The sequence below is a fragment of the Dipodomys spectabilis genome, unplaced genomic scaffold, assembly GCF_019054845.1.
Source record: "Dipodomys spectabilis isolate Male_0828 unplaced genomic scaffold, ASM1905484v1 ptg000009l, whole genome shotgun sequence".
In the NCBI taxonomy this organism is placed as follows: Eukaryota; Metazoa; Chordata; class Mammalia; order Rodentia; family Heteromyidae; genus Dipodomys; species Dipodomys spectabilis.
This window is the reverse complement of record NW_024870686.1, coordinates 6,286,101-6,310,689: the sequence shown is the minus strand read 5'-3', so window position 1 is coordinate 6,310,689 and position 24,589 is coordinate 6,286,101. Positions and strand designations below refer to the sequence as shown.

At 35.5% G+C, this 24,589-nt stretch overlaps 1 protein-coding gene across 1 annotated transcript in view; it reads left to right on the top strand.

Moving 5' to 3' along the window:
- Positions 1 to 24,589, top strand: part of Wrn (WRN RecQ like helicase) — a 133,746-nt gene that overhangs the window by 63,600 nt on the left and 45,557 nt on the right. Inside the window, exons 15-19 of the mRNA XM_042701966.1 lie at positions 1,343 to 1,411; positions 4,181 to 4,263; positions 7,506 to 7,612; positions 17,399 to 17,586; positions 20,970 to 21,144. Coding sequence (XP_042557900.1) covers positions 1,343 to 1,411; positions 4,181 to 4,263; positions 7,506 to 7,612; positions 17,399 to 17,586; positions 20,970 to 21,144 — 622 coding nt within the window. The remainder of the gene's footprint in view (positions 1 to 1,342; positions 1,412 to 4,180; positions 4,264 to 7,505; positions 7,613 to 17,398; positions 17,587 to 20,969; positions 21,145 to 24,589) is intronic.

The following is a 24,589-nucleotide window of genomic DNA, read 5'->3' as shown; positions in this document are numbered from 1 at the left end:
GTTCTTTTTTTTTTTTTTTTTTTTTGATTGTGATTAAATGATTACATAATTTCAAAGTCACAAGTTCATTCTAACTTCCCTGGAGCAAATTGTCTACCACAGTCTGTAATATATAACAGTGTTCACATGTTATATACCATATTTGTGATCAGCAGCATGAGGATATTTAGTAGTGGTTCAACCAGATGAGCGGGAGTTCTTTGTTTCTTAAGTCCTGTTAGTTTTGTCGTATCACCTAACCTTTTGGATTTAGCATCCACTTATGAGGGAGACCATGTACCGTTTGTCTCTTCGTTCTTGGCTTACCTCGCTCAACATGATTCCTTCTAGCTCCATCCATTTCCCTGCAAATGCCATTATTTTGTCATTTCTAATGGCTGCATAATATTCCATTGTGTATAGATACCACAATTTTTGGATCCATTCATCTGTGGTGGGGCACCTAGGTTGTTTCCATATCCTAGCTATTGCGAACAGTGCTGCAATAAACATGGAGGTGCACGTGTCCTTGTATCTAAAAACATTTTTTAAAAGAGAATTGTTACTGTTTTTCAGTTTATATTAACTATTTCAAAATTTTTTCCTTTGGTTTACCTGTGCTTATTAGTGTATATGAAATTTATAAATAGAAATTTATTATTTCATTTATTTATCTATTTTTTAATTGGTGCCGGTCCTGGGGCTTGAACTCAGGGCTTAGGTGCTATCACTAAGCTTTTATGCTTAAAGCTAGCACTATACCAGAGCCACAGTTCTGCTTCCAGCATTTTGGTGATTAATTGGAGATTAGAGTTTCACAGACAATTTACTTCCTAGGTTGGCTTTGAACCACACAGATCTCTTTCTCCTGAGTAGCTAGGATTACAGGTGTTGGCAGTTAGTACCTAGAAGAAATTTATTTCTATTTTTCATTTTTTTCCCAATCCTAGGGCTTGAAGTCAGGCCCTAGGCACTGTCCTGAGCTTCTTTTGCTCAAGGCTAGCACTCTATCACTTGAGCACAGCACTCCTTCTGGCTTTGTTGATTTATGTGGTACTGAGGAATCAAACCTAGGACTTCATGCATGCTAGGCAAGAACTCTACTAAGCCACATTCCTAGCCCTATTTTTATTTTTTAATCTATGAAATACTCTAAAGTATCTTTTGATGCCATTTTGAAAGACTAACTGTAAAGCCAACTTTTCATTGGCTTTGAAGGGATTTATCAAACTAATAAGATACAAAATGAGGATTGCGAAGAGGACTACATGAAAGAACTGTATCTTTATTCCTTTTCATATAAGAGTAAAGTTGATATTTGTATTTTGTATAGAATGCCATAATACTTGTTTTCTTCGTATAGAATGTCCAACATTTCGGCCTGTTTCCTTGGATCTGCACAATCAAAAAATGTTTTGGAAGATATCAAATTGTGAGTAATTTATATGATTTCTGATCATACGGTCACGTGTCTATAAGGTATTAGAGAATTTTGTATGTGAAAAAATTTTCCTTAATGCATAGCGTAAAATGTTTATATTTGAAATGTACTTTCTTAATGGTGGTTTTTATAGCGTAGAAAATTTAAATATTTTAAACTTTAAAACATCTTGGGGCTGTAAAATTAGCATTGTAGTCATGGAATCTTCAAATTTTGCTAAGAAGAGAACTTGAAGAGTATTTACATACATAAGAAACTTTAAGTACAGAGACAAATAATTTGCCATTACTTGGAGAATTTGTAACTGATTGCAGAATGGATTCTGGATATCTTAGCTCATTAATCCTATCATGACACAATTCCTAAGAAAAATATCATCTCCTGTGAACACAAGATAGTTCTATATATTGATGTATGTAGATATGTATGTATATGTGAACATAATACATACAACCATTTACTGAGCTGTGAGAAATGCATACAAATGTGTAAATCAAATCCCTATCAAGATTATATTGCTCAGCTGGAAGTGTGGCTTAATAGTAGAGTGCTTGCCCTGTTATACATGAAGCTTTAGGTTTGATTACTTAGTACCATATGAATAGAAAAAGCCAGAAGTGGTACCGTGGCGTGGCTCAAGTGGTAGAGTGCTAGCCTTGAGCAAAAGAAACCCAGGGACAGTGCCCACGCCTTGAGTTCAAGGCCCAGGACTGGCAAAAAAAAAGAGATTATATTACTGTCACTCTACAAAGTTTCTTAATGTCTCTTTTATTATATTCCTTCCATCTTTTGTCCTGAGTCAAACCATCGCCCCATTTTTTTTTTTTTTTTTTACTATAGTTTTTATTTAGCTTTGTATGCTCTAGAATTTCATGTACAAGGGGCTAGGAAGGTGACTCAGTGGTAGAGCGCTTGCCTTGCAAGCATGAGGCCCTGGGTTCGATTCCTCAGCACCACATAAACATAAAAGAAAAAACCCGGAAGTGGCGCTGTGGCTCAAGTGGTAGAGCGCTAGCCCTGAGCTGAAGAGCTGAGGGACAGCGCCCAGGCCCAGAATTCAGACCCCATAACCGGACACACACACAAAAAAAGAATTTCATGTACTACTCTTTTATGTAAAAATTTTTCAGTCAACATAATGTTCTTGCAACTTTTACATGGTGTTTCATATATCACTGGTGTAGTTTTAAAATCTGAGTGATAATTTATTGTATGAATGTTGTATAGTATGGTTTTACATTTCTTTGCTGATATACATCTAGGTTATTTCTAGTTTTGCGGTACTCCCAGTAAGGTTGGTGTGAGGATTCCAGTAATCGTCTTTTTGTGAACATCTGTTTTGTTTTTTTTTTGACCATTTGCATCACCTTTGTTGACATATGATGTATTTTACAGAATGAAAATACCTAATTTAGTAGATGTTGATTTTTTTTTTAACCTATAAATCACGATCATAGTTTAGGGAATGAATATGTCCATCACTTTCAATGTTGCTTTTTGGGGGTTGGTACTAGGGCTTGAACTCAAGTCCTAGCTGCTGTCTTTTAGGTTTTTTTTTTTTGCCCTCAAGGCAAGCATTCTACCATTTGAGCCAAAGCTGCACTTCTGGCTTTTTTGGGTAATTTATTAGAGGTAAGATTCTGTGGATTTTCTGCCCCAGTTGGCTTTGAATCTTGATCTTCAGATCTCAGCCTCTTGAGTAGATAGTTAGATAGCTACTGGTCCCACTGGCAAATCAAACTTTCTTAATTCGATCCTATGCCACCATTAACTGTTGATTTACTTTCTGTCAGTATAAATTAGTTTGCATTTTATTTATTATGTGGTCATTTTTTGGTTTGGTTTAAGTACTGCAGCATAATTATTTTGAAATTCATTATGTTACTACATTTATTAATAACTCATTCTTTTTATTAGCAAGTAAATTTCATTATATGGCTATATTACAGTCTGTTTATTCATTTACTTGATGTTTATTTATATTTTGGGCTATTACAAATATAGCTACTGTGAACATTTTTACACAAGTCTTTGAATGGCAGACATTTCTTTCTCCCCTCCTTTCCTTCAGTCCCTCCTCCCTTCCACTCCCTTCTCTCCTGTCCTCCTCCCCTCCCCTCTCCTCTGTTTTTTGCCAATATTGAGGGTATGGACTCAGGACTCTTATGCTTGCTCAGATGCTCAGCTTTCACTCTGCCACTTGAGCCATGTATCCAACGTAGAGTTTTGAAGACAAACTGAGTTCAAATCTGGACAGTCTTACATTAAGATTATTTATAGTTTCCTATATAATTAGAATACTGTCTTAATTTCCTAAAGGCATATTTGTTTTGTACCTGCTTGATTGCTTCCCCACCCCCCCTTTTTCCCTATTATCTTTCTGTTTTTGTTTTTTGGTCAGTCATGGGACTTGAACTCTGGGCCTGGGCACTGTCCTTCAGGTCTTCAGCTCAAAACTAGCACTACCACTTTTCCAGTTTTCTGGTGGTTTATTGGAGATAAGAGTTTGATGGCTTTTCCTGCCTGGGCTGGCTTTGAACTGTGATCCTCAGACCTTTGCCCCCTGAGTAGTTAGGATTACAGGCATAAGCCACCGGCACCCAGCTTTTTCCCCATTTTTATTAATCTTTTCTTTCAGAACTAAGGGGTGGACTCAGGGATTCATGCATGCAAAGTACAAGTGTTGTACCACAGTGCAATGCCCTGTTTATATTATTATTTTTTTCCTATTTCTTTTTGTAAATTTGTTTGTCTTTACAGAGGCAAGTACCGGATTGTATATATAACTCCAGAATTCTGCTCAGGTAATTTGGACCTGCTTCGGCAACTTGAGGCTAAGATTGGTAAGTGATCAAATAAAACCTTCGTAAGTACTTACTGATTTATTTATTTATTTAGTTAGTTAGTTAGTTTCGATAGTCTTAGGACTTTAACTCAGGGCCTGGCTATTGCTCCTGAGCTTCTTTTGCTCAAATCTAGTGCTCTACCTCTTGAGCGACATCTCTACTTCTGCCTTTTTTGGCAGTTTATTGGAGATAAATTACCTGAGCTGGCTCAGAACTGTGATCCTCAGATAAGGTAGCTAGGCTTACAGGTATGAGTTTGAATTTTTGTTATTTTAAACCTGTGGAAGGATGCTTTGTTTTTTGTTTTTTGTTTTTATTGTGGGGAGGATTTTATTGATGTTTGAACTCAGAACACTTTAGCTTTGCTCTAAACATTTTTGCCTTAGTTATTTTTTGGATAAGATTTTAAATTTTTGTCAAGGCAACCTTGGCTCACAGTTTTCCAGCTCATTTTTTGTAGTTAAGATTGCAGTACATATCACTGATCTCATCTCTACTTTTGCCAGGGGTTAGTTTTCAACTGCCATCTTTTTCAACGTGGCCTCCTTAGATTATAGGTGTGCATTACCGTGCACAGTCCTAGATTTCACTTGTATTAAAGTTTATTTTAAATACTATCTTCCCGGGGGCTGGGAAGGTTGCTCAGTGGTAGAGTGCTTGCCTTGCATGAATGAGGCCCTGGGTTTGATTCCTCAGCATCACATAAGCAGAAAAAGCCAGAAGTGGTTCTGTGGCTCAAGTGGTAGAGCACTTGCCTTGAGCTAAAGAGCTGAGGGATAGCGCCCAGGCCCAGAGTTCAGGCCCCACGACCGGACCCCCCCAAAAAAACCATATATATATGTATATATATATATATACATATATATATGTATATGTATATATATATATGCATATATATGTATACATATATATATATACATATGTATATGTATATATACATATACATATATATATGTATACATATATATATACATATATATATATGTATACATATATATATATATTATCTTCAGGAAGTCTCTGTCTCTCCAACTTGGTATTTCTTCTGTTTTATCTCATCCTAAAATTCATTTTGCCATAGAAATTGTTCTTCTGTATTGTTGTCTCTTTATGTACCTATTTTCTTTGCATAACCAATAAACCATTTTGAGGGAAAAATTATATTATTTATTTAAATTTCTGTAGTGCAGTGTTTGGAATATACATTTCCACACGTATTTTATATATTGAATTTTATATTTTACAAAATTCATATTGTACAAAATTGTGTTACCGTTCATATTTTTAATATTACATCAGCATAGTAGTAGTTCTTTATCTTTGTTCATGAATGTCACACCTCAAGCTTTAGGAAACATGTAGTGAAACAGCTTCCCACCTTGAACATTCAGTTGTAACAGGCCTGTGAGGCCGAACATCTATAGCTTTTCATAGGAAACCATGCTACCTTTTATTACACGTATGACTGATTACAAGTAAAAAAAGGAAAAACAAATCAACAAAAACCCTAAACCTATATTAGAGGTTTTTTTTTTATCAGAAAATGTAAATATAGAAATAATCAAAAGCTGACATCACTTCTGTTTTGTACTGTACATTTCTCCTTCATTGTTTTCTTCTCTGTGGTCATATTCCACTATATGACAGTTGCATTCAAAGCTTTTATTGCAAATGCTTACTTACTTGACTGGTGTTCTACTACTTGAGCTATTTGTATCCAGACTAACATTTTGCTGGTTGTTTTAAAAATGACTTTTTAGCTTATACTACTTTGAATCTTGATCCTTAGATCTCACCTTCTTGGATAGCTAAACGCATGAATGAACCATCAACACCCAATTTGTTACTTTTTTTGTATCAGGCTTTATTTTCTTAGACAAATGAATGATCTCATTTATTTTTGATGTTATAAGAAATGTTAGGGGCTGGGAAGGTGGCTCAGTGGTAGAGCGCTTGCCTTGCATGCATAAGGCCTTGGGTTCGATTCCTCAGCACCAGATAAGGGAAAAGAAAAAAGCCGGAAGTGGTGTTGTGGCTCAAGTGGTAGAGTGCTAGCCTTGAGCTGAAGAGCTGAGGGACAGCGCCCAGGCCCAGAGTTCAGGCCCCATGACCAGACCCCCCCCCCCCCAAAAAAAAAAAATGTTAGGTGCGATAGACGAATACAAACATTTTTAAAACTGAGAAATGAAGAAAATTACTTTTGTCTTAGATATTAAACCTACTTTGTACATAAAAATATTAATTTTTCTCATCCCATTTTACACTAGGGTTGTGTGGTTGTCAGTTCTGTCTTCTAATACTATTATTGCAGAGGAACTTTCTGAACTTGATAAGATCAGTCTTAAAAAGTGATGTATTTAATCTCAGGAATGTACTCACTCTTTTTTTTTTGTTTGTTTGTTTCTCTTTTGTGCCAGTCCTGGGGCTTGAACTCAGGGCCTGGGCACTGTCCCTGAGCTTCTTTTGCTCAAGGCTGGTACTCTACCACTTGAGCCACAACGCTACTTCCTGTTTTTCCTGTGTATGTGACACTCTACTACTAAGCCATATTTCTAGTCCAGAATGTGCTAACTTCTGTTGCTTGATAGTCCATCTATGAGATAAAATTAAACATACTGCCAAAGAGAACAATTCTTTTTTTTTTCCTTTTTGTGGTGGGGCCCCTAAGTCTTGTGGCTAGGCTTTTTTTGCCCAAGGCCAGTGCTCTATCACTTGAACACAGCTACACTTGTGGCATTTTGCCACAAGATAAGAGTCCTGTATACTTTTCTGCCTGGGCTGCCTTCCAATGGCCATCCTTAGACTCAGCTTCCTGAGTAGTTAGGATTATAGATGTGAGCTATTGGTGCCCAATAGTCTCTTAAAGAGAGACTTTGTTGTAGGTGGTTCATAAGTGATATTTTGGAGAACAATTGGATAGTAATGAATTTTACTTTTCTAAGGAATAATGATGAAAACTGAAATAGATACATGATATTTAAGTTTATATACATATATATATATATTTAAATCTTAATGCCTTTATCCATTTATCTTCCCTACTCATCTTTTTAGTAACAACTTTTGGTGTTACTTGGTGTTGTGCTTATATTTTCACATGAACCAAATACTTTGATTTGGCTATTTTCCGTTTCTAAAGATTTATGTCATCTAAATCGAGAAGACAGTGTTGATTTAGGTGACCATTTTATCTTTTGGATTTTTTTTGTGTTTTTATGTGTATGTGTTTACTTTTGTAGGTATCTCGCTTATTGCTGTGGATGAGGCTCACTGTATTTCTGAGTGGGGGCATGAATTTAGAAGTTCTTTCAGGTCATTGGGCTCCCTGAAGGCAGCACTCCCATTGGTAAGTAAGCTTTCCCAAGTAAGCAAAACATCAAGAACTTGGACCTGATCAAAAATGGTAGATAGATTTTATAAACAGGGAGCCATGTTTTTAATTCTAATGAGGGCTTCTTTGAAGGTTGACATGAAATTTATTGAGGCATTCTTCTGAACAGGCTTGGCAACATCTTTCTGTTAAGTTGAGGTAATATAGGCACATCAGACCCTGAGGGGAATGAAACTTCATATATGATACTATTAAACTATATATGCTGTGTTTTTCTCATATACATACATACCCATGACAGTTGGAGGCTATGAACCACTATAAAACTAATAATAACTTACAACTGCTGTAGCTTGACTGCTGATCTGATAACCCAGATCACAAAGTGACTAACTGGTGGGTAGCACCTATAGTGTTGTTATGCTGGAGAAAGGGATTATTCGCTTTCTGGAGAGAATAGAGTGACTGTACAGATAGCAGAACAGCACAAGATTTCCTCACTTTACTCAGCATGCTGTTAAATTTAAAAATTATGTATTGTTTATTTCTGTAATTTTCCACTTAATACGTTCGCACTGTGGCTGACAATAGGCAACTGAAACTACAGAAAACCAAACTGCCCATAGGGAGAGGTAAGGGGAAGGCTAGTGTATTATTTCTTTGTCATATGTTTCTTTCCTTCTTCTCATAAATACTCCTTTAAAAATGTCAAGTTATGCTTAGAACTTAATGTGGTGGAGAACTCACCTAGCAAGTGCAAGGCTCTGAGTAAAAATCTTATTGTGAAAATTGACAACAACAAAAGCAAAGTTAATTATAGATTCTTTGGGCTGTGAGTCATAGTTAGTATACGGTTGCTTCTGAAGCATGTTTAGTCCCATGCCTCCTCTGTGATGTTTTCATCCCTCTGTGCTTTTACTTTGGGACATGGTAAAGGGTGCTGCCTCTTCTTACATTATACTGAATGATGTATTCTAATGGAAATTTGTATTCTAATGCAATTTTCCTACAATGCTAATTCCAGTTTGTTTCCCAATTTTAATGAGTAACTTTTTTAAAATTTTGGCCAGACTTAGGACTTGAACTCAGGGTTTGGGTACTGTTTGAGTGTCCCCCCCCCCCCCCTTAAGGCAAGCACTATACACTTGAGTGACAGCTCCACTTCTGGCTTCTTGGGGGTTAATTGGAGATAAGAATCTAACAGACTTTCCTGCTTAGTTTGGCTCAGATCTCATCCTCTTGAGTAGCTAGGATTAAAGGTATGAGTGACTGATGCCCAGTAAGAGTAACATTTTTACATGAATGAATACCAGAAATGATATATTTTTCACATATTGCTTAAAAACTCAAGATTGACAACATTTTTTATTTTGAAAAAATTAGAGATTCATAAAAAGTTGTTTGAAAAAAATACACTTTTTTCTACTGTCAGTTCTTGAATGTCTATACTATAATATCAAAAGTAGGAATGTGACATTTGTCCAATATTCCTGGATTATTCATATTTCAGTGTTTTCAAAGCACTTATTTCCATGTATGTGTATAATTCAGTACAGTCTTAGTTCATATAGATTTGTGTAACTGTTAGTATTGCAACCAAGACCAATTTCTACAAGGTTTCTTGGGGCTCCTCTTTTAGCCACACTACAGTTTTTCCCACCCCCAACCTTTGCACCTGATAATGCCCAGTCTTGTCTCCAGTGATGTCATTTTGTTATTTCAGCAATATTATATAAGTGGGATATACGATTTACTACCTTTGGAAGCTTATTGACTTAGCATTAAGCATTAATTCCTTGAATACCATCCAAATTATCACATAGTTAAAAAAATTGTTTCCTTTTGTTGCTGTATTACTATTCCACAATGTTGCTATACCAAAGTTTTTAACCATTCACCTGCTGAAGGACTTTTGGGTTACTTTTATTTTTTTTGTCAGTGGCGGGCCTGAACTCTGGGCCTGGGCGCTGTCCCTCAGTTCTTCAGCTCAAGGCTGGAGCTCTGCCCCTTGAACCACAGTGTCGCTTCTGGCTTTTTCTGCTTATGCTGTGCTGAGGAATCGAACCCAGGGTCTCATGCATGCAAGGCAAGCACTTCACCACCAAGCCGCCTTCCCAGCCCACTTTTGGGTTATTTTTAAGTGTGGGTTTTACTGTGATTGTTTGTATATACCTCATTTGTTAAGTAAACTGAACATTTTTCAGGGAAGTATCATGTGCAAACCAGAGCAATTTAAATAATTTGTAAATGAATTGCACTGATCTGAACTGTTCATATTAAGAGAACTAACATCTCTAAAAGAAAAGTTGGGAGCTTCACATAGTACACTGGAAGATACTCTGCTCATTTGTAAAGCAAGTGATTTGAAAAATGCGTGAAATGTAGTTTCTAGTTTTAGGTTACCCATGGTCCATCTGGCATATGGAGTGGTACAAATAAAACAGAAGGATTAATAGTGTTCACAGTGCATGTAGTGCAGACAGGATTTCCATGGTGTAAATCACTAGCCCATGCTCTGGAGGATTGATTTCCATTAATTTAGAATGGTTTAAAATAAGTTTTTGGAAACTAGGAAGATTGGTTTTTCTAATCCTTTCCTAGGCTTTTGATTTTAGAAGGATTGTATTAAAGGAGTTTTAAATATCTTCTTTTGTTCTTAAACACTTCTAAAATGGAATAAAGTCTTTTGTTATATCTGACTATGGATGTCATTGGATCTTTTTCATTTCTTGGGATGATTAAATATAGCTTGTTCCTTCTGTTGATCCTCTAGGGCAGAGTGTTTGTGGTGCAGTGATGGAGGAAACACATGCACACTCCCTCCCTCCCTCCCTCCCTTCTACACACACACACACACACACACACACACACACACACACACACACACACACACACACACACACGCACACTCCCTCCCTCCCTCCCTTCTACACACACACACACACACACACACACACACACACACACACACACACACACACACACACACACACACACACACACACGTTGCGCTGAAGAATCCTCTGTTGGCTAAGTGATGAGAAATGCCACCTAGTGGTTGTAGGACTATCATTTTTTTCTCACTGTTTTGGTGTAGTGGCTCTAATTCCAGTTACATTATTATGGACAGCTATTGTAAACCTAGAGGCAATTCATCATATTCAAACAGGAGAAACTGTGAGGTCCAAGAAAAATGGTTTTTGCTATTGCTTTCTCCCTACCCATTTAGAAAGAGGGAATCAATGCATAAATTATGTGTATTATAGAGAAAAGAGAGGAAGCAGCATGTCCTAAATTTTGCAGCAGATGGAATAGTTGTTCTCTCAACCTTTAAGTGTGTACTACTAAAACATAGGATTAAGATCAACCTTAATTTTGCACACTCAAAATATTCATATCTTATACAAAAATTGGCTCCTATTATCAAAGAAATGTAGGCTTGCAACTAGATGGTAGTGTAATTTAACATCCAACCAGTTACTAAACAGTTTAGACTACTAGTAATTATGCTGTGATTGATTACAAGTGGTCAGAGCATGACGGATATGCATATGTATAGATAGTCATCCTTCACATAATCTGCCTATGTTATTTTAAGCTTCATTCCTATCTCTAAATTTCTTTTTTGTGCATGTCCTAAAGTTTGAACATAAGGACTGGGTACTTTCCCTGGGTTTTTTTTGCTCAAGGTTAGCACTCTACCACTTGAGCCCAGAACTCTCCTTCCTGCTTTCTCTTTGTGTAGTTTATTGAGACAGGAGTCTCATGGACTTTTTTACCCTGGCTGGCTTTGAACTGTGATCCTCCGATCTCAGCCTCCTGAGCAGCTAGGATTATAGGTGTAAGCCAATGGTGTCTAGCTCCTTGTTTCTAAATTTTTGTTATACCACAAAGTTTAAAAGATAGGCTTAATTTATTTTTGAAGTGAACATTTATTGTTTCTGTAAGTATTCCATTTCTTTATTCTGTCTTTTAGTGTCAGGAGCAACATTCTTTTTTTTGTTTTTCCTTTTTTTGAAGCTTGCTTAGAACATCCATCTAGTCCTTCTGGCCCAACCTTCTATGTGCTGGGATTATAGATGTGTCCCACATGCTTGTGATTTTCTAGAATGTTGTATATGCAAAAGAATGAATTAAATGTGATTTTCACTGGCAATTTACCATTGAAGTGGGGAATTTCTAAGCAAAATGAAAAATTTTAATTCAAGGGACCTAACAAATCATGTAGCGCAGACCACCACATTTTTACCAAAGTTATTGACAAATCTGAGTAGTGCCTATGTCTCAGAACTTTTTGTACTGTCTTTTAAGTAGTTCCAGCAGCAATTTTAATTATTAATGTTAGTATTAATTGTTAACACTGTTACTGTTTCAATTAGTAATAATTAAAACTGAGTGCTTACTATATGCTACACATTATATTCAGCACATTTCCTATATTGATGCTTTGTCTCATTTAATCTTTCCAGTGACTTTCTTAGATTGATGCTGTTATTACAGCCAATTTATAGAGGAGGAAATGGCAGCTTAGAGAGTTAAACAGCTCTTTTCTTCATCTAGTAAGTGGTAAAGGCAAGATTTGAAGTGATCTGACTCAAGTTAATTTGTTTCAGTATTGTGTTACTTTTTTGAAAAATAGTATTGTAAAAATGAATTTTCTTACAGACTTAACACATCTGTGTATGTATACAATGTGTCTTGACCAGTCTCTCCTTCCATCATTCTCCCATCAGCTCTTTGGTCCTATCCCCATCGATCTTCTAATTTTTTTTTTTACTGTGTACATTAAGTATTATGACTGTGTTTGTACACCATTACTCTCCATTATCCATTCCCCTACCCTTAAGTCCCATCTCATATAGGTAAGACATGTCTCAACTTTCTTGTGTTCATTTTGTTAAACTGTCTGTTAATTATTCACAAGAGTTCACCATTCACCATGGAAATGCAACCTTGAATATACCAAACTTTAGTTAGTTTGTGTATATGTACATATGTTATTGTATATGTATTTTTTGTAAAAATCATTTGTAGGTAGTCGTTTGAAGGAGTTTCCATTTAACAAAGCTTATGAATACAATATCAGTGCCACCCCTTTCAACATTCTCACCTGTCTCTCCCATACCCACCCCCTTCCCTTATTCATCTTAATTTTGAAGGATATATATTGGATTCTTGACTGCATATTTCCCCTCTTCATTTGTTTATGTTTTTATATATGTTTATATTTTAAGCCTTAATTCTCCATGCCAGAAAACATGCACCCCTTCTCTCTGAGTTTGCTTTATTTCTCTCAATAGTTACTAAGAATTTTTATATCAGTTTGATTTGAGAGTTTCTGTTATTAATATGAAGTATCTTTCACTCTTCTAATTTTGATTTATAATATGTTTTCCTATATCTGAGCATAACTACTCCTGCCTACTTTTGGGATATGTATCCTTAGAAAATGCTTCTTCATTCTTTTACCCCAAAGTGGTATTTGTTTTTTTTTGTATTCAACAAAAAGTTACATCTTGCCTTTTTGTTGTTGGTTGTGGGGCTTGAACTCAGTGCCTAGGTGCTGTCCCTGAGCTTTTTTTTTTCTTTTTATTCAAGGTTAACGCTCTACCACTTTGAGCCATAGCGCCACCGGTTCTCTGGTGGTTAATTACAGATAAGAATCCCATGGACTTTTCTGACTGGCTGGCTTCCAACTGTGATCCTCAGATCTCAGCCTCCTGAATAGCCAGGATTATAGGCGTGAGTTACTGGGCCCAGCTGGGTCTTGCCTTTTTATCCAGCTTGCCATTCTATCTTTTGAATAGAGAACAGAGTCCCATTGATATTATGTTTCAGAATTGAGAGATAGGTAGTATTTCCTACTATTTCTACCCACAATTTTAATTTCATATTTCTTCCTGTTCCTATCTAGTCATCTAGATGAATATGTTTTCTCCACTTTTTCATTCTTATTGTGATCTTTTGTGAATCTTTTTTGAGTTTCTTCTGTTTTAGTTTTTATTATGGAATATTTTTATTTGCTCGTCAGTTAGGAATGAAAGCTTCACAGGATAGTATTCTGGGTTGGCAATCATTTACTTTTAGTTTATGAAATATATCATTTGAAGTCCTTCTTGTTTGCATGGTTTCTGTTGAGAAATCTACTGTTATTCTTCTCTCTTTTGCAAATTTTAGTATTCTTTATTTGTTCTCTGTGTTTGACTTCTTAAATATAATATGTTTGGATAGGTTCTTTTCTGGTCTGGTCTACTGGGTTTTTTAAAAGCTGCTTAAACCTGGCTGGACTTTTTCTTTCTCTTTTACTCTGTCAAATATATTTCCAGTGCCTTTGGCATCTTTTGTTTTCTTTCCTGAAATGATGTAAATTTGATCTTTTAATGGAACTTTTGCATATTATCATATTTTTTCCCTTTGATTTCTACTATGTTCTGACTTCCATATCTTCTACTCTTTTGGAAAGGATTTGTGCTTTATTTGTCATCTTTGGCCTTCAGTTTGTTTATTGTTCAAGTTTTCTATTTCTTTACTGAAATCCTTTTTCATTTCATTTCTTCATTTTCTTTTGTAATGAGTACATTTCTTTTTGGATAGTGTCATTCCCTTCTGTGTTCTCTCTCAGATTTTCCCTCCTGTCCCTACTCACAAGTTGTATAGTACAGTTCATTTTCAGCATAGTGGCTAGTGGGTACCGCTGCTGCATTTGTTTCTTTTTTAATATCTTGTATTGACTAACTTATTTCATTAATTTATCTGTGCCTCCTTTGGTTTCTTAGATGTTTAGCTGTATTCTTTTTGTGCTCATTCAACTATTTTGTATTCACTTGGGATTCATTCAGTGTTTTATCTCTGTTCTTGTTGATTTATTTCTTTATTTCTTAATGTATTTTTCTTTATTTCTTTGTGTATTTTTCTGTTTGTGTAGTTGCTTGTAAAGGTCCTCATTCATTTCATAGAATATATATTCTTAGCAACAGTCTTTTGAGCTCAGTTGATATAATATCCTCTACTTTGCTGTCATTCTTGACCTTTGCTGTATGATGGTTATTATCTAGAGTAGTTGTTTTCCCTACTTTCTCACATTTTCTGTATTTTTTTGTTGGGTTTTACTTAGTTGATGACTATTTGTCAATTGGCTTTTTAGTTGTCTGATGTATTCAATGATTTATTCTTTATATTCAAACTGAACCAGTTGTTAGTTGCTTTGTGTTACCTGTATTTGGTGCTGGCTGTCATACTCATTACTTCAGACATACTAGTCATGTACTCTGCCACTAAGCTAAATCCTTAGCCCCTTATCTGTGCTTTTTTTCATTTAATTTTTTAAAATTGTTATTATAAAGGTGATGCCTAAAGAGGTTATAGTTGAATAAGTCAGATAAAAAGTTCATTTCTATTTGGACAGTGTCAACCCTTCCCTTGTTCTCTACCAATTTTTTCTACCCCCCAAGCGATATATTTCATTTTTAACATTGTGTCTGCAGTGTCACTTATTTGTTCATGCTTTGTCCTCAATTTCTGTGCTTCCTCCTCCCAACGAGAGACAAATAAACAAAGAAGACTAAAAGAAAAGAAAACAAAAATAGCAGCAAAGAAGAAAACTTCATTTCCATTCCTGGATATCTTTTGTATGTGTCACTAAAAGTTAGATTTATTTTTCTAAGTTTCACAAAAATCAATCCGTGTTTGCACAGTACTTACCATTTTGTCTAAACATAAATTTTCTTTCTTTTTCTTTTTTGGTTGGTCATGGGTCTTGACCTAATTCAGGGCCTGGGCACTGTCCCTGAACTTTTTCACTCAAGGATAGCACTCTACCACTTTGAGCCACAGTGCCACTTCTGGTATTTTGATAGTTAATTAGAGACAAGAGTCTCACAAACTTTCCTTGCTGGGTTGGCTTTGAACTACGATCCTCAGATCTAAGCTTCTTGGCTAGCTAGGATTACAGGTGTGAGACATTTTCACCCAGCTAAATATGTTTTTATTGTAGGAATTTTTATTACATTCTTTAATTGTGTATATTATTGGTAGAAAATTACATGTTTTATTATAATATATTCATACATGTAATATATTTTTATCACACTTAACATACCCTCCCTGTCCCCACTAATTGTATCTTGTTATAATTTTTTGGAAGAAGCACTATAATTGCTTCTTTACAAATTGCCAATTGCACATAAATTTTCACCTACATATAATTGCTTAAGCTTGTTTATGAGGTATGTATATCTGAACAATTTTATGAATATATTCTAGCATCTAATGGGCCAGAAAGTATTCGTATGTGTGTGTGTGTGTGTGAGAGAGAGAGAGAGAAAGAGGGGGGGGGGAAGAAGAAGGGAGGGAGGAGAAGAGAGGAGAGGAGAGGAGAGGAGAAAGATGGCACTAGGACTTGAACTCAGAGCCTCAGGATTGCTCAGTTTGCATTCTCCGCTGATGTTCTAACCATTTTCTATGCCTCCTGCTCTGCTCTTTCCTTGTTGCTTTGGAATTAGAGTTTTGCAGACTTTTCTTAATGGCCTTTGGACCACATATTTAGGATCTCAGCCTGAGTAAGATTACAGATAAGAGTCACCAGCCTCTAGCTCCAACAGTTTTGTTTTTGTTTTTGTTTTTTTGTTAGGTCTAGGGCTTGAACTCTGAGCCTAGGTGCTGTCCCTGAGTCTTTTTATGCTCAAGGCTAGCACTCTACCACTTGAGCCATAGTACCACTTCTAGCTTTTTCTGAGAAGTTTATTGGTGATAAGGGTCTCACGGACTTTTCTGCCTGAGCTGGCTTTGAACCATGATCCTCAGATCTTATCCTCCCGAGTAGCTAGGTAAGCCACCAGTGCCTGATTTTCCAGTAGTTATTTTAAAAAAAATTGTGTTCTTGGCATTGGAACAGCTCATGATTAAAGATTAACTTGAAGATTACTAATGACTTAATTTTAACATTGTTACTCCATTTTTTTGATTATGAACTGTTAGCATAGTTAAGTACAACTCCTTATAATAAGGACTAAAATGTGAAATTTAGTTCTATAGAAGGCATCTTATTGAATTTCTGTAATACTTTATGATCTTTTTTCTGCTATGTCCTTTGGCTGCATATCTAGTTAATGTCTTTGCTAGTCTGAAACGAGAATCTAAATTTATTGCTTAAGGAATTAACTAATATTACCTGTTATTTATATATAATTGTACATAGAATGCTAGTGATTAATAAAACTGTATCTAGGTAATTAGGATCTTTGCTTAAAGATCTGAAAACCCAGAAGCCAAAATAATAACACACACATATACACAGAAAAAAAAAAGATAAGGTTTTTTTTTGTTAGATTTTCAGTGAATTGAAATTTGTAACTTCGGAATTAGAGAGTATTAAAAATCATATATAATATATCCCGTGTTTATATCAGCATTCTTGCACATGTAATTTTAAAGTAAACTATGTAGCTAGTAAGTAGGCTTAATTTAGTTAGGACAAGATAACTGACATGGGAGACTTCATATATTTAGTTTCTTTTATTCTTTTATTTTTTCCCAGTCCTGGGGTTTTAACTCTGGCCTGGGTTCTCTATGTTCAAGGCTAATGCTTTACTACTTGAGCCACAGTGCTATTTCTGGTTATTTCTGAATAGTTTATTGGAGACATAAGTCTCTTGGACCTTCTTGCTTGGTCTGGCTTTGAATTGTGATTCTCAGATCTCTATCACCACAAAGAAAAAAGAGTTTTAAAGTTTTTATTTTTGATATGGAACCTCCTTTAGTTTTAACAGTCTCTTTGTTAAAAATTAATTTTATTTCATTTAGGTTCCAGTAGTTGCACTCACAGCTACTGCCAGTTCTTCAATTCGAGAAGATATAGTACGTTGTTTAAACCTGAAAAACCCACGGATTACTTGTACTGGTTTTGATCGACCAAATCTGTATTTAGAAGTGGGACGAAAAACAGGGAATATCCTTCAGGATTTGAAGCCATTTCTTGTAAAAAAGACAAGGTAAGGATTTCATGGTTGATAGATTTTGGTAACTTTTCTTTTTTAAGAACTACATTATTTTTTGGTTTTTCCTTTATACATGTTGAATGTATTTTAAATTTTATCTTTGGTTTCAGGCAAGATGATTAATTCAGTGACTGAGCAAAGTGTGTTATTAGATGATTAATTCAGTGACTAAGGAAAAAGTTTTTTTTTTTTTTTTTTTTTTTTTGTCGGTTCTGGGGTTTGAACTCTGGGCCTGGGCGCTATCCCTGAGCTCTTCAGCTCAAGGCTAGCACTCTACCACTGAGCCACAGTGTCACTTCCAGTTTTCTGGTGGTTTATTAGGGATAAGAGTCTCACAGACTTTCCTGCCTGGGCTGGCTTTGAACCGTGATCCTCAGATCTCAGTCTCCTGATTAGCTAGGATTACAGGTGTAAGCCACTGGTGCCCAGTGAAAAAGCCTATTTTTGAAGCACATTCTGTGTTGTTGCTTAAATATGTACCAGCTGTAAGCTGTGGTTCATTGGTAAATTGTCAGCTTAGAAAGCACAAGGCCCTTAAAGCTCAGTACTGGAAAATAATAATATTAATAATTTCAGCCTTTCATTTGAGTTCTGTTTTACTAATTATACTACTACCTTCAATTTTAGGTTTCAAAAAGGTCATCCCTGGGCTTGTCGTGTGGCCAAAGTGATAAAACAACAAGACACACTTGAAGTCCTTAATTCAAATCCCAGTGCTTCCAAAAAATAAACCCTTAAAGTCATTCTATAAACATATTGGAGCTTTTCATGTCCCAAGGACTGTCCTATGCATTTAATTACAACTAAACTATTTAAATCCTTGTAACTCTTAGGTATTATTTTCATTTTACTGTTGAAGGAACTGTTACTAGAACTTTGCGGGTTTTTTATTTTTGGTCAGTAGTAGGGCTTGAACTCTGGGCCTGGGTGCTATCCCTGAGCTCTTCAGCTTAAGACAAGTGCTCTATCACTTGAGACACAGTGCCACTTCCAGTTTTCTGGTGATTTATTGGAGATAAGAGTCTCAAGGACTTTCCAGCTGGCTTTGAATAGATCCTTAGATCTCCACTTCCTGAATAGCAAGGATTATAGGCTGAGCCACCAGTGCTGGGCTGAACTTTTTTTGTTGAATGAATTTTTTATGTATGCTAGTAATTAGAAAAAAGAAACTCAACTTTATGCTTATAGAGCAGGTAAGTAAGAACTTTACTAAGTATTTCTTTGTCTGATAAGCATAAAGCTTAGAGTTTCACTTTCTGAAATGTGTTCTTTAGTTTTCATGTTAAAATGTTTTTCCTTCCAATATAAATGTAAAAATTCCTTGGCAAACAATTTTGAGATCATCATTAGTGTTTTACTCATCTAGAAAGGTATAAAATTAAGAAAAGATGAATCCTAGGTTAAAGGAAGCCCTTAATAAATGTAAATGTAGGACTTCTTCTAACTTAGTTGTAATATAATCAGAAAAACAAGTGTGTAATGAATATATACTTAATGGTCTAGCTCTTCTAGTGGCCTTTATTCTTATTTTTTCTTGAGATAAGGCCTCATTTGTAGCCCAGGATGGCTTCAAATTCATTGTCTCCTTCAAAGGCCAGGGTTACATGTGTATGTCATTGCAATCAGATTAGTTTTTCACTCTTATATATATTCTTTCCTTGGATAATTTTATTTATGTATCTTTTGTTAGATTTGCAGGTATATTTTTAAGATTCCTAAAATTGGGATTGAATCAAAGGGCACATGAATTTAAAATTTATAATACCTTTTAATGGATCTAAATACAGAGTTTTTACATTCTGTCAGCATGAATGAATGTATTCACATAGACAGATATATTGAGATATTAAATAAATGTATGAAAACCATTGTTTATGTTTTTTGTAACTTAAGAACAATTTTCTGCAGTAGACATTCTAACAAATATTTTCTTTTTTTTTTTTTTTGGGTCCGGTCGTGGGGCCTGAACTCTGGGCCTGGGCACTGTCCCTCAGCTCTTCAGCTCAAGGCTAGCACTCTACCACTTGAGCCACAGCGCCACTTCCGGCTTTTTTCTTTTTTGCTTATGTGGTGCTGAGGAATCGAACCCAGGGCCTCAGGCATGCAAGGCAAGCGCTTTACCACTGAGCCATCTTCCCAGCCCCACAAATATTTTCTAGAATCATAATCTCAAGATTATTAGTAAGTACTTATATGAGCTATAAAAGTAAACTTAAAAGTAATAAGACATTTTTTGTTTTAGTAATTAGAAAAAAGAAACTCAACTTTATGCTTATAGAGCAGGTAAGTAAGAATATTTGAAACTAATTTTATGCAGATTCTTAGATAACTATTCACTTAATTCTTAGGAAGTCAAGACTAAATTTTAATCTAGTGTGTTAATTTCCAAAAAGTATTTATATCAATAGTTTTGTTTTAAAAATCAGATTTTCTCAAAAAAATCAAATTTTCTTATCAAATAAATTTGTTTTTATATTAATTTTAATTTGAACCAATACTGAGTTATTTGGTAACAAAATTCATTTCCTCATTTGATTCACTGTGTTTTAGATTTTCATGTAGTTAAAGTGTAGTTTCTTATATGTTTTATTCTTTTAGTCCTTAGAAAATAGAAAGGGAAATTAGTAGATAAAATCCAAAATGAAGCCCGGTGCCAGTGGCTCATACTTGTAATCCTAGCTACTCAAGAGGCTGAGATATGAGGATCGCGGTTCAAAGCCAGCCCAGGCAGGAAAGTCCGTGCGACTCTTATTTCCAATAAACCACTCAGAAAACCGGAAATGGCGCAGTGGCTCAAATGGTAGAGCACTAGCCTTGAGCTGAAGAGCTGGGAGACAGAGTTCAGTCCCAGAGTTCAATCCCTATGACCAACAAAAACAAAACAAAACAAAAAAACCCCAAAGTGAGTTAGATTTATGCCTGTAATCCTAGCTAGGTGGCAGGCTGAGAGCATGAGGATTGTGGTTAGGGGCTTATCTGAGTGAAAAGTTCATGAGACACACTTCTTAAAAATAAGCAGAACAGCTGGGTACCAGTAGCTCACATCAGTAATCCTAGTTGTTTATGAGGCCCAGATATTCAGGATTCTGGTTTGAAGCAAACCCAGGCAGAAAGTCTGTGAGACTGCATCTAAAATAACTGGCAAAAAAGCAGAGCTGGAGACGTGGCTGAAGTGATAGAGTGCCAGCCAAGCAAGCAAGCAAGCCACATAAGACATGGATAGAGCCATGCTTAACAAACCTGAAGTTCTTAATTCAAACTTTATATCTTCTCAGAAAACCAAACTGATCTAAAGCATATATATATATATATATATATATATATATATATATATATATATAATACATGTTTGTGTTTTGTTCTTTTTCCCCCCATAGTTCTGCCTGGGAATTTGAAGGTCCAACTATCATCTATTGTCCTTCCAGAAAAATGACAGAACAAATTACTGCTGAACTTAGAAAACTGAAGTTAGCCTGTGGAACATACCATGCAGGCATGGATTTCAAAACGAGGAAGGATATTCATCATAAGTTCATGAGAGATGAAATTCAGGTGCGAAGATCATCAAATATTTCTCAAATACTTAGTTACCAAATATTTATTGAGTAATATTTTTTTGTGTTGAATATAATGTGGTTCCTCCACTAAAGGAAATCTATATACTGTGGAAAATAACATGTATGAATACATGATTACAGACTAGTGTTGATGAATTACTATTGGTTTTGTATATAGAGAAACATTATTTCTGGTAAGGTACAGTTCATAATGGGAATGGTCTTTCCCGGCAAAGGTAGTTGAGTAGAGCCTGAACATGAGTTTGTTAAATTCACCTGGCCTCTAGGTGATGAGAACAAGAAAACTGGTTATGGAACTACAAGAAGGACCAGCAAATACAAAGACATTGTGCTATAGAGGTCCTTCTGGGCTCAGGTGATTGTAAGAGGTTGTAGTAATTAGAAGGAGAGAAATTGAAGAGTAAATGTAACACAAAATATGACTAACAAGACAGTGAGAAATTCCTATTAGAGACTTATAGGAAAAAAATTGAAAGGGGTGGTGGTTGACCAGGCTATTGGAAACTTCCCCTTCTTGCAGAGTTTCCCCCTTATTTCCACAGATAGGGACAGCTGTTTAGAAGCTTTATCCAAATTATTGTATCTTTTCACTATATTGTTTCAGTAACTTGAAAACTGTCAGTAAAACTTGTTAGTCATTACTGGTGAATTTTAATGATCAATCTTTATGCCAGTTTAACAGAGTAATGATTTCTTCTAAGTTATTACTAGTTATAGTATTCATTTAGATTAAAATATCTCTCTAAGCACTGAAAGAGTACAAATTAGATCCATATTTCTTTTGTTTGATTCATCTGATTTGCTAGCTTCATTATAGCTTTGATTGTTTTGAAATATGGCTTAAAAATCTGTTGCAAGAGCTTTCATTGTATCTTAATTTCTAGAAGGTACATATGTGTATATGCATATATAAGCACATAGATGTGCGCGCGCACACACACACACACACACACACACACACACACACACACACACATATACACATACTGTATATATCCCTTTCTATGGCAGAATGTCTCAAATTTTTGTCCACATAATGAAGATTAATAAATTAGTATGGATTGTTGTCCTCTACTATGGCATCAGGTGTTTTAACAGGTAATCCCTTATAGTTGTTTTTTGTTATAAATACTTTAGAGGCTGCACATTTTCTTTTCTTTTTTGGGGGGGGGTCCGGTTGTGGGGCCTGAACTCTGGGCCTGAGCGCTGTCCCTCAGCTCTTCAGCTCCAGGCTAGCACTCTACCACTTGAGCCACAGCTTCACTTCCAGCTTTTTTCTTTTTGTTTATGTGGTGCTAAGGAATCGAACCCAGGGCCTCAGGCATGCAAGGCAAGCGCTCTACCACTGATCCAACTTCCCAGCCCGAGGCTGCACATTTTCATTGATAGTCCTCAAACTCTCACAATTATGAAACTAAATCATCTATTGATACTAGAAGGCCTAGGATTACTTCCATTGACCATTTATTGAGTGACTACTGAATGCACAAATGTATGAAATTATTCATCTCCTGTCTTCTTATAATAGACATAGTTTTGGTGGATCTAAAAGTAGAATTGATGTGACCACTATAGCTCTTAATATCTTAGATTACTACAACCTATTTTTTTTTTTTTTTTTTTTTTGTGTGTGTGCCTTTACTGGGGCTTGAACTCAGGGCCTCAAGCTCTTGCTTGGGTTTTTTGCTTGAAACTGGTGGTCTACCATTTGAACCACACCTTACTTCTGGCTTTTTGCTGGTTAATTGAAGAGTCTCATGGACTTTCTTCTTCAAATCACTATTCTTTTATCACTCCCCTGAGTAGCTAGGATTACAGTTGGAGCCACCAGTGACAAGTTCTTTTGATGGTTAGAGTCTTGGTCCTTTCTGTTTTATAGTTTTTTTCTTTACTATCATTATAATGAAATCCAACCACATTTGGGTATAGGTATGCATTTTTTTTTTTCTGTGCTTACCCTTAATCTTGACTTAGTTTTGTGTCTTTGTATTTTTATTTGCTCTTTCAAGGTGATGTAAGTTTCTTTCCTAGATTAAGGTTAATGTTATAAATAGTTCATTTTATTTTATTTTATTTTTTATATCTAAAAGCGTATAGAGATATTTAGAGAATAGAGTTGGTAGATTGCTGATTTCATATGAAAATAATATGATTAAAATTAGAATTATTGTGCTGCTTATTAACCTTTTCTTTTGTATAGGGGATTTCTTTCATTTATACTAATCCCTTTTCATTCAGATTTAATAATTTTTAAATATAGCAAGTTGTCTAATCTTTGCCCTAATCATGTATTTACCATATTCATTCCTGCATTGATTTGTCTCTTACCCTTCCCATGATTTTCTTTCTTCTGCCTTCTTTTTCTTATATCTTTTTCTTTTTCTGTCTCCTTTTCCTTCTCCCAATCCATCTTTAGCACGTCTTTTTTTCAAAATAGCACTTGAATTTTTAGCAGTTACACATACAAATAGTTCTGTCATGTTTTCAAAGAAAACCATCAGCCCCTCATGCCTTCTTATTTCCCACTTTCAGATCTTTTTAGATGAATTTTCGGTTTTACTGCTGCATCTTGCCTTAGTTGCTTATACTGTGAATACTGAATTCTTTGCTTGTTAGTTTTCTGCGTATGTATTAATTTCTCACTCTGCTTCCCTCTCATATGCTTCCCACTTTCCTTCCTTTCCTTGTCCATGCATTTCAAAACCACTTTTCCTCCCAACTTTATATCATAATTCTGGTTAAATATTATACAATTACAATTTTTACTCAAAATGTTTATCTTTATTCCAAGTAGTATATTATGGTTATTTTTCATGGTTATCTTTTTGTATTCTAATTTTTCATAATTTGAAAGACACTGTTTAATTTCCTGTATTCTTATCACCAATTCTTTCTGCAGCTTTCCCCAATCAAGTGATTCTACCTGTCTATCTTCCTTTTTTTTTTTTTGGGTCCGGTCGTAGGGCCTGAACTCTGGGCCTGGACGCTGTCCCTCAGCTCTTCAGCTCAAGGCTAGCGCTCTACCACTTGAGCCACAGCACCACTTCTGGCTTTTTTTTCTTATGTAGTGCTGAGGAATTGAACCCAGGACCTCAGGCATGTAAAGCAAGCACTCTACCACTGAGCCAACTTCCCAGCCCCTATCTGTCTATCTTAATAAGTTCATATACATTTAGTATTCTATCAGTTTTAATATCCTAAAGATGCAAAGGTTAATGTATGTTCCTGCTGTCTTTACTGAGAAACTTCCATCTTAGGATAATTTAATAATAATATTCTTGAAACCAGGTAAGGGCATTTAGAACTTAGAATAATGCAAAAGTTTTATTGAATATAATAGATATTGTAAGAGCCTCTGTGTATCTTATATTCACAAGTGTTAGGGAGACCAATTTATTTGCTACTTCTTATAGAGGGTG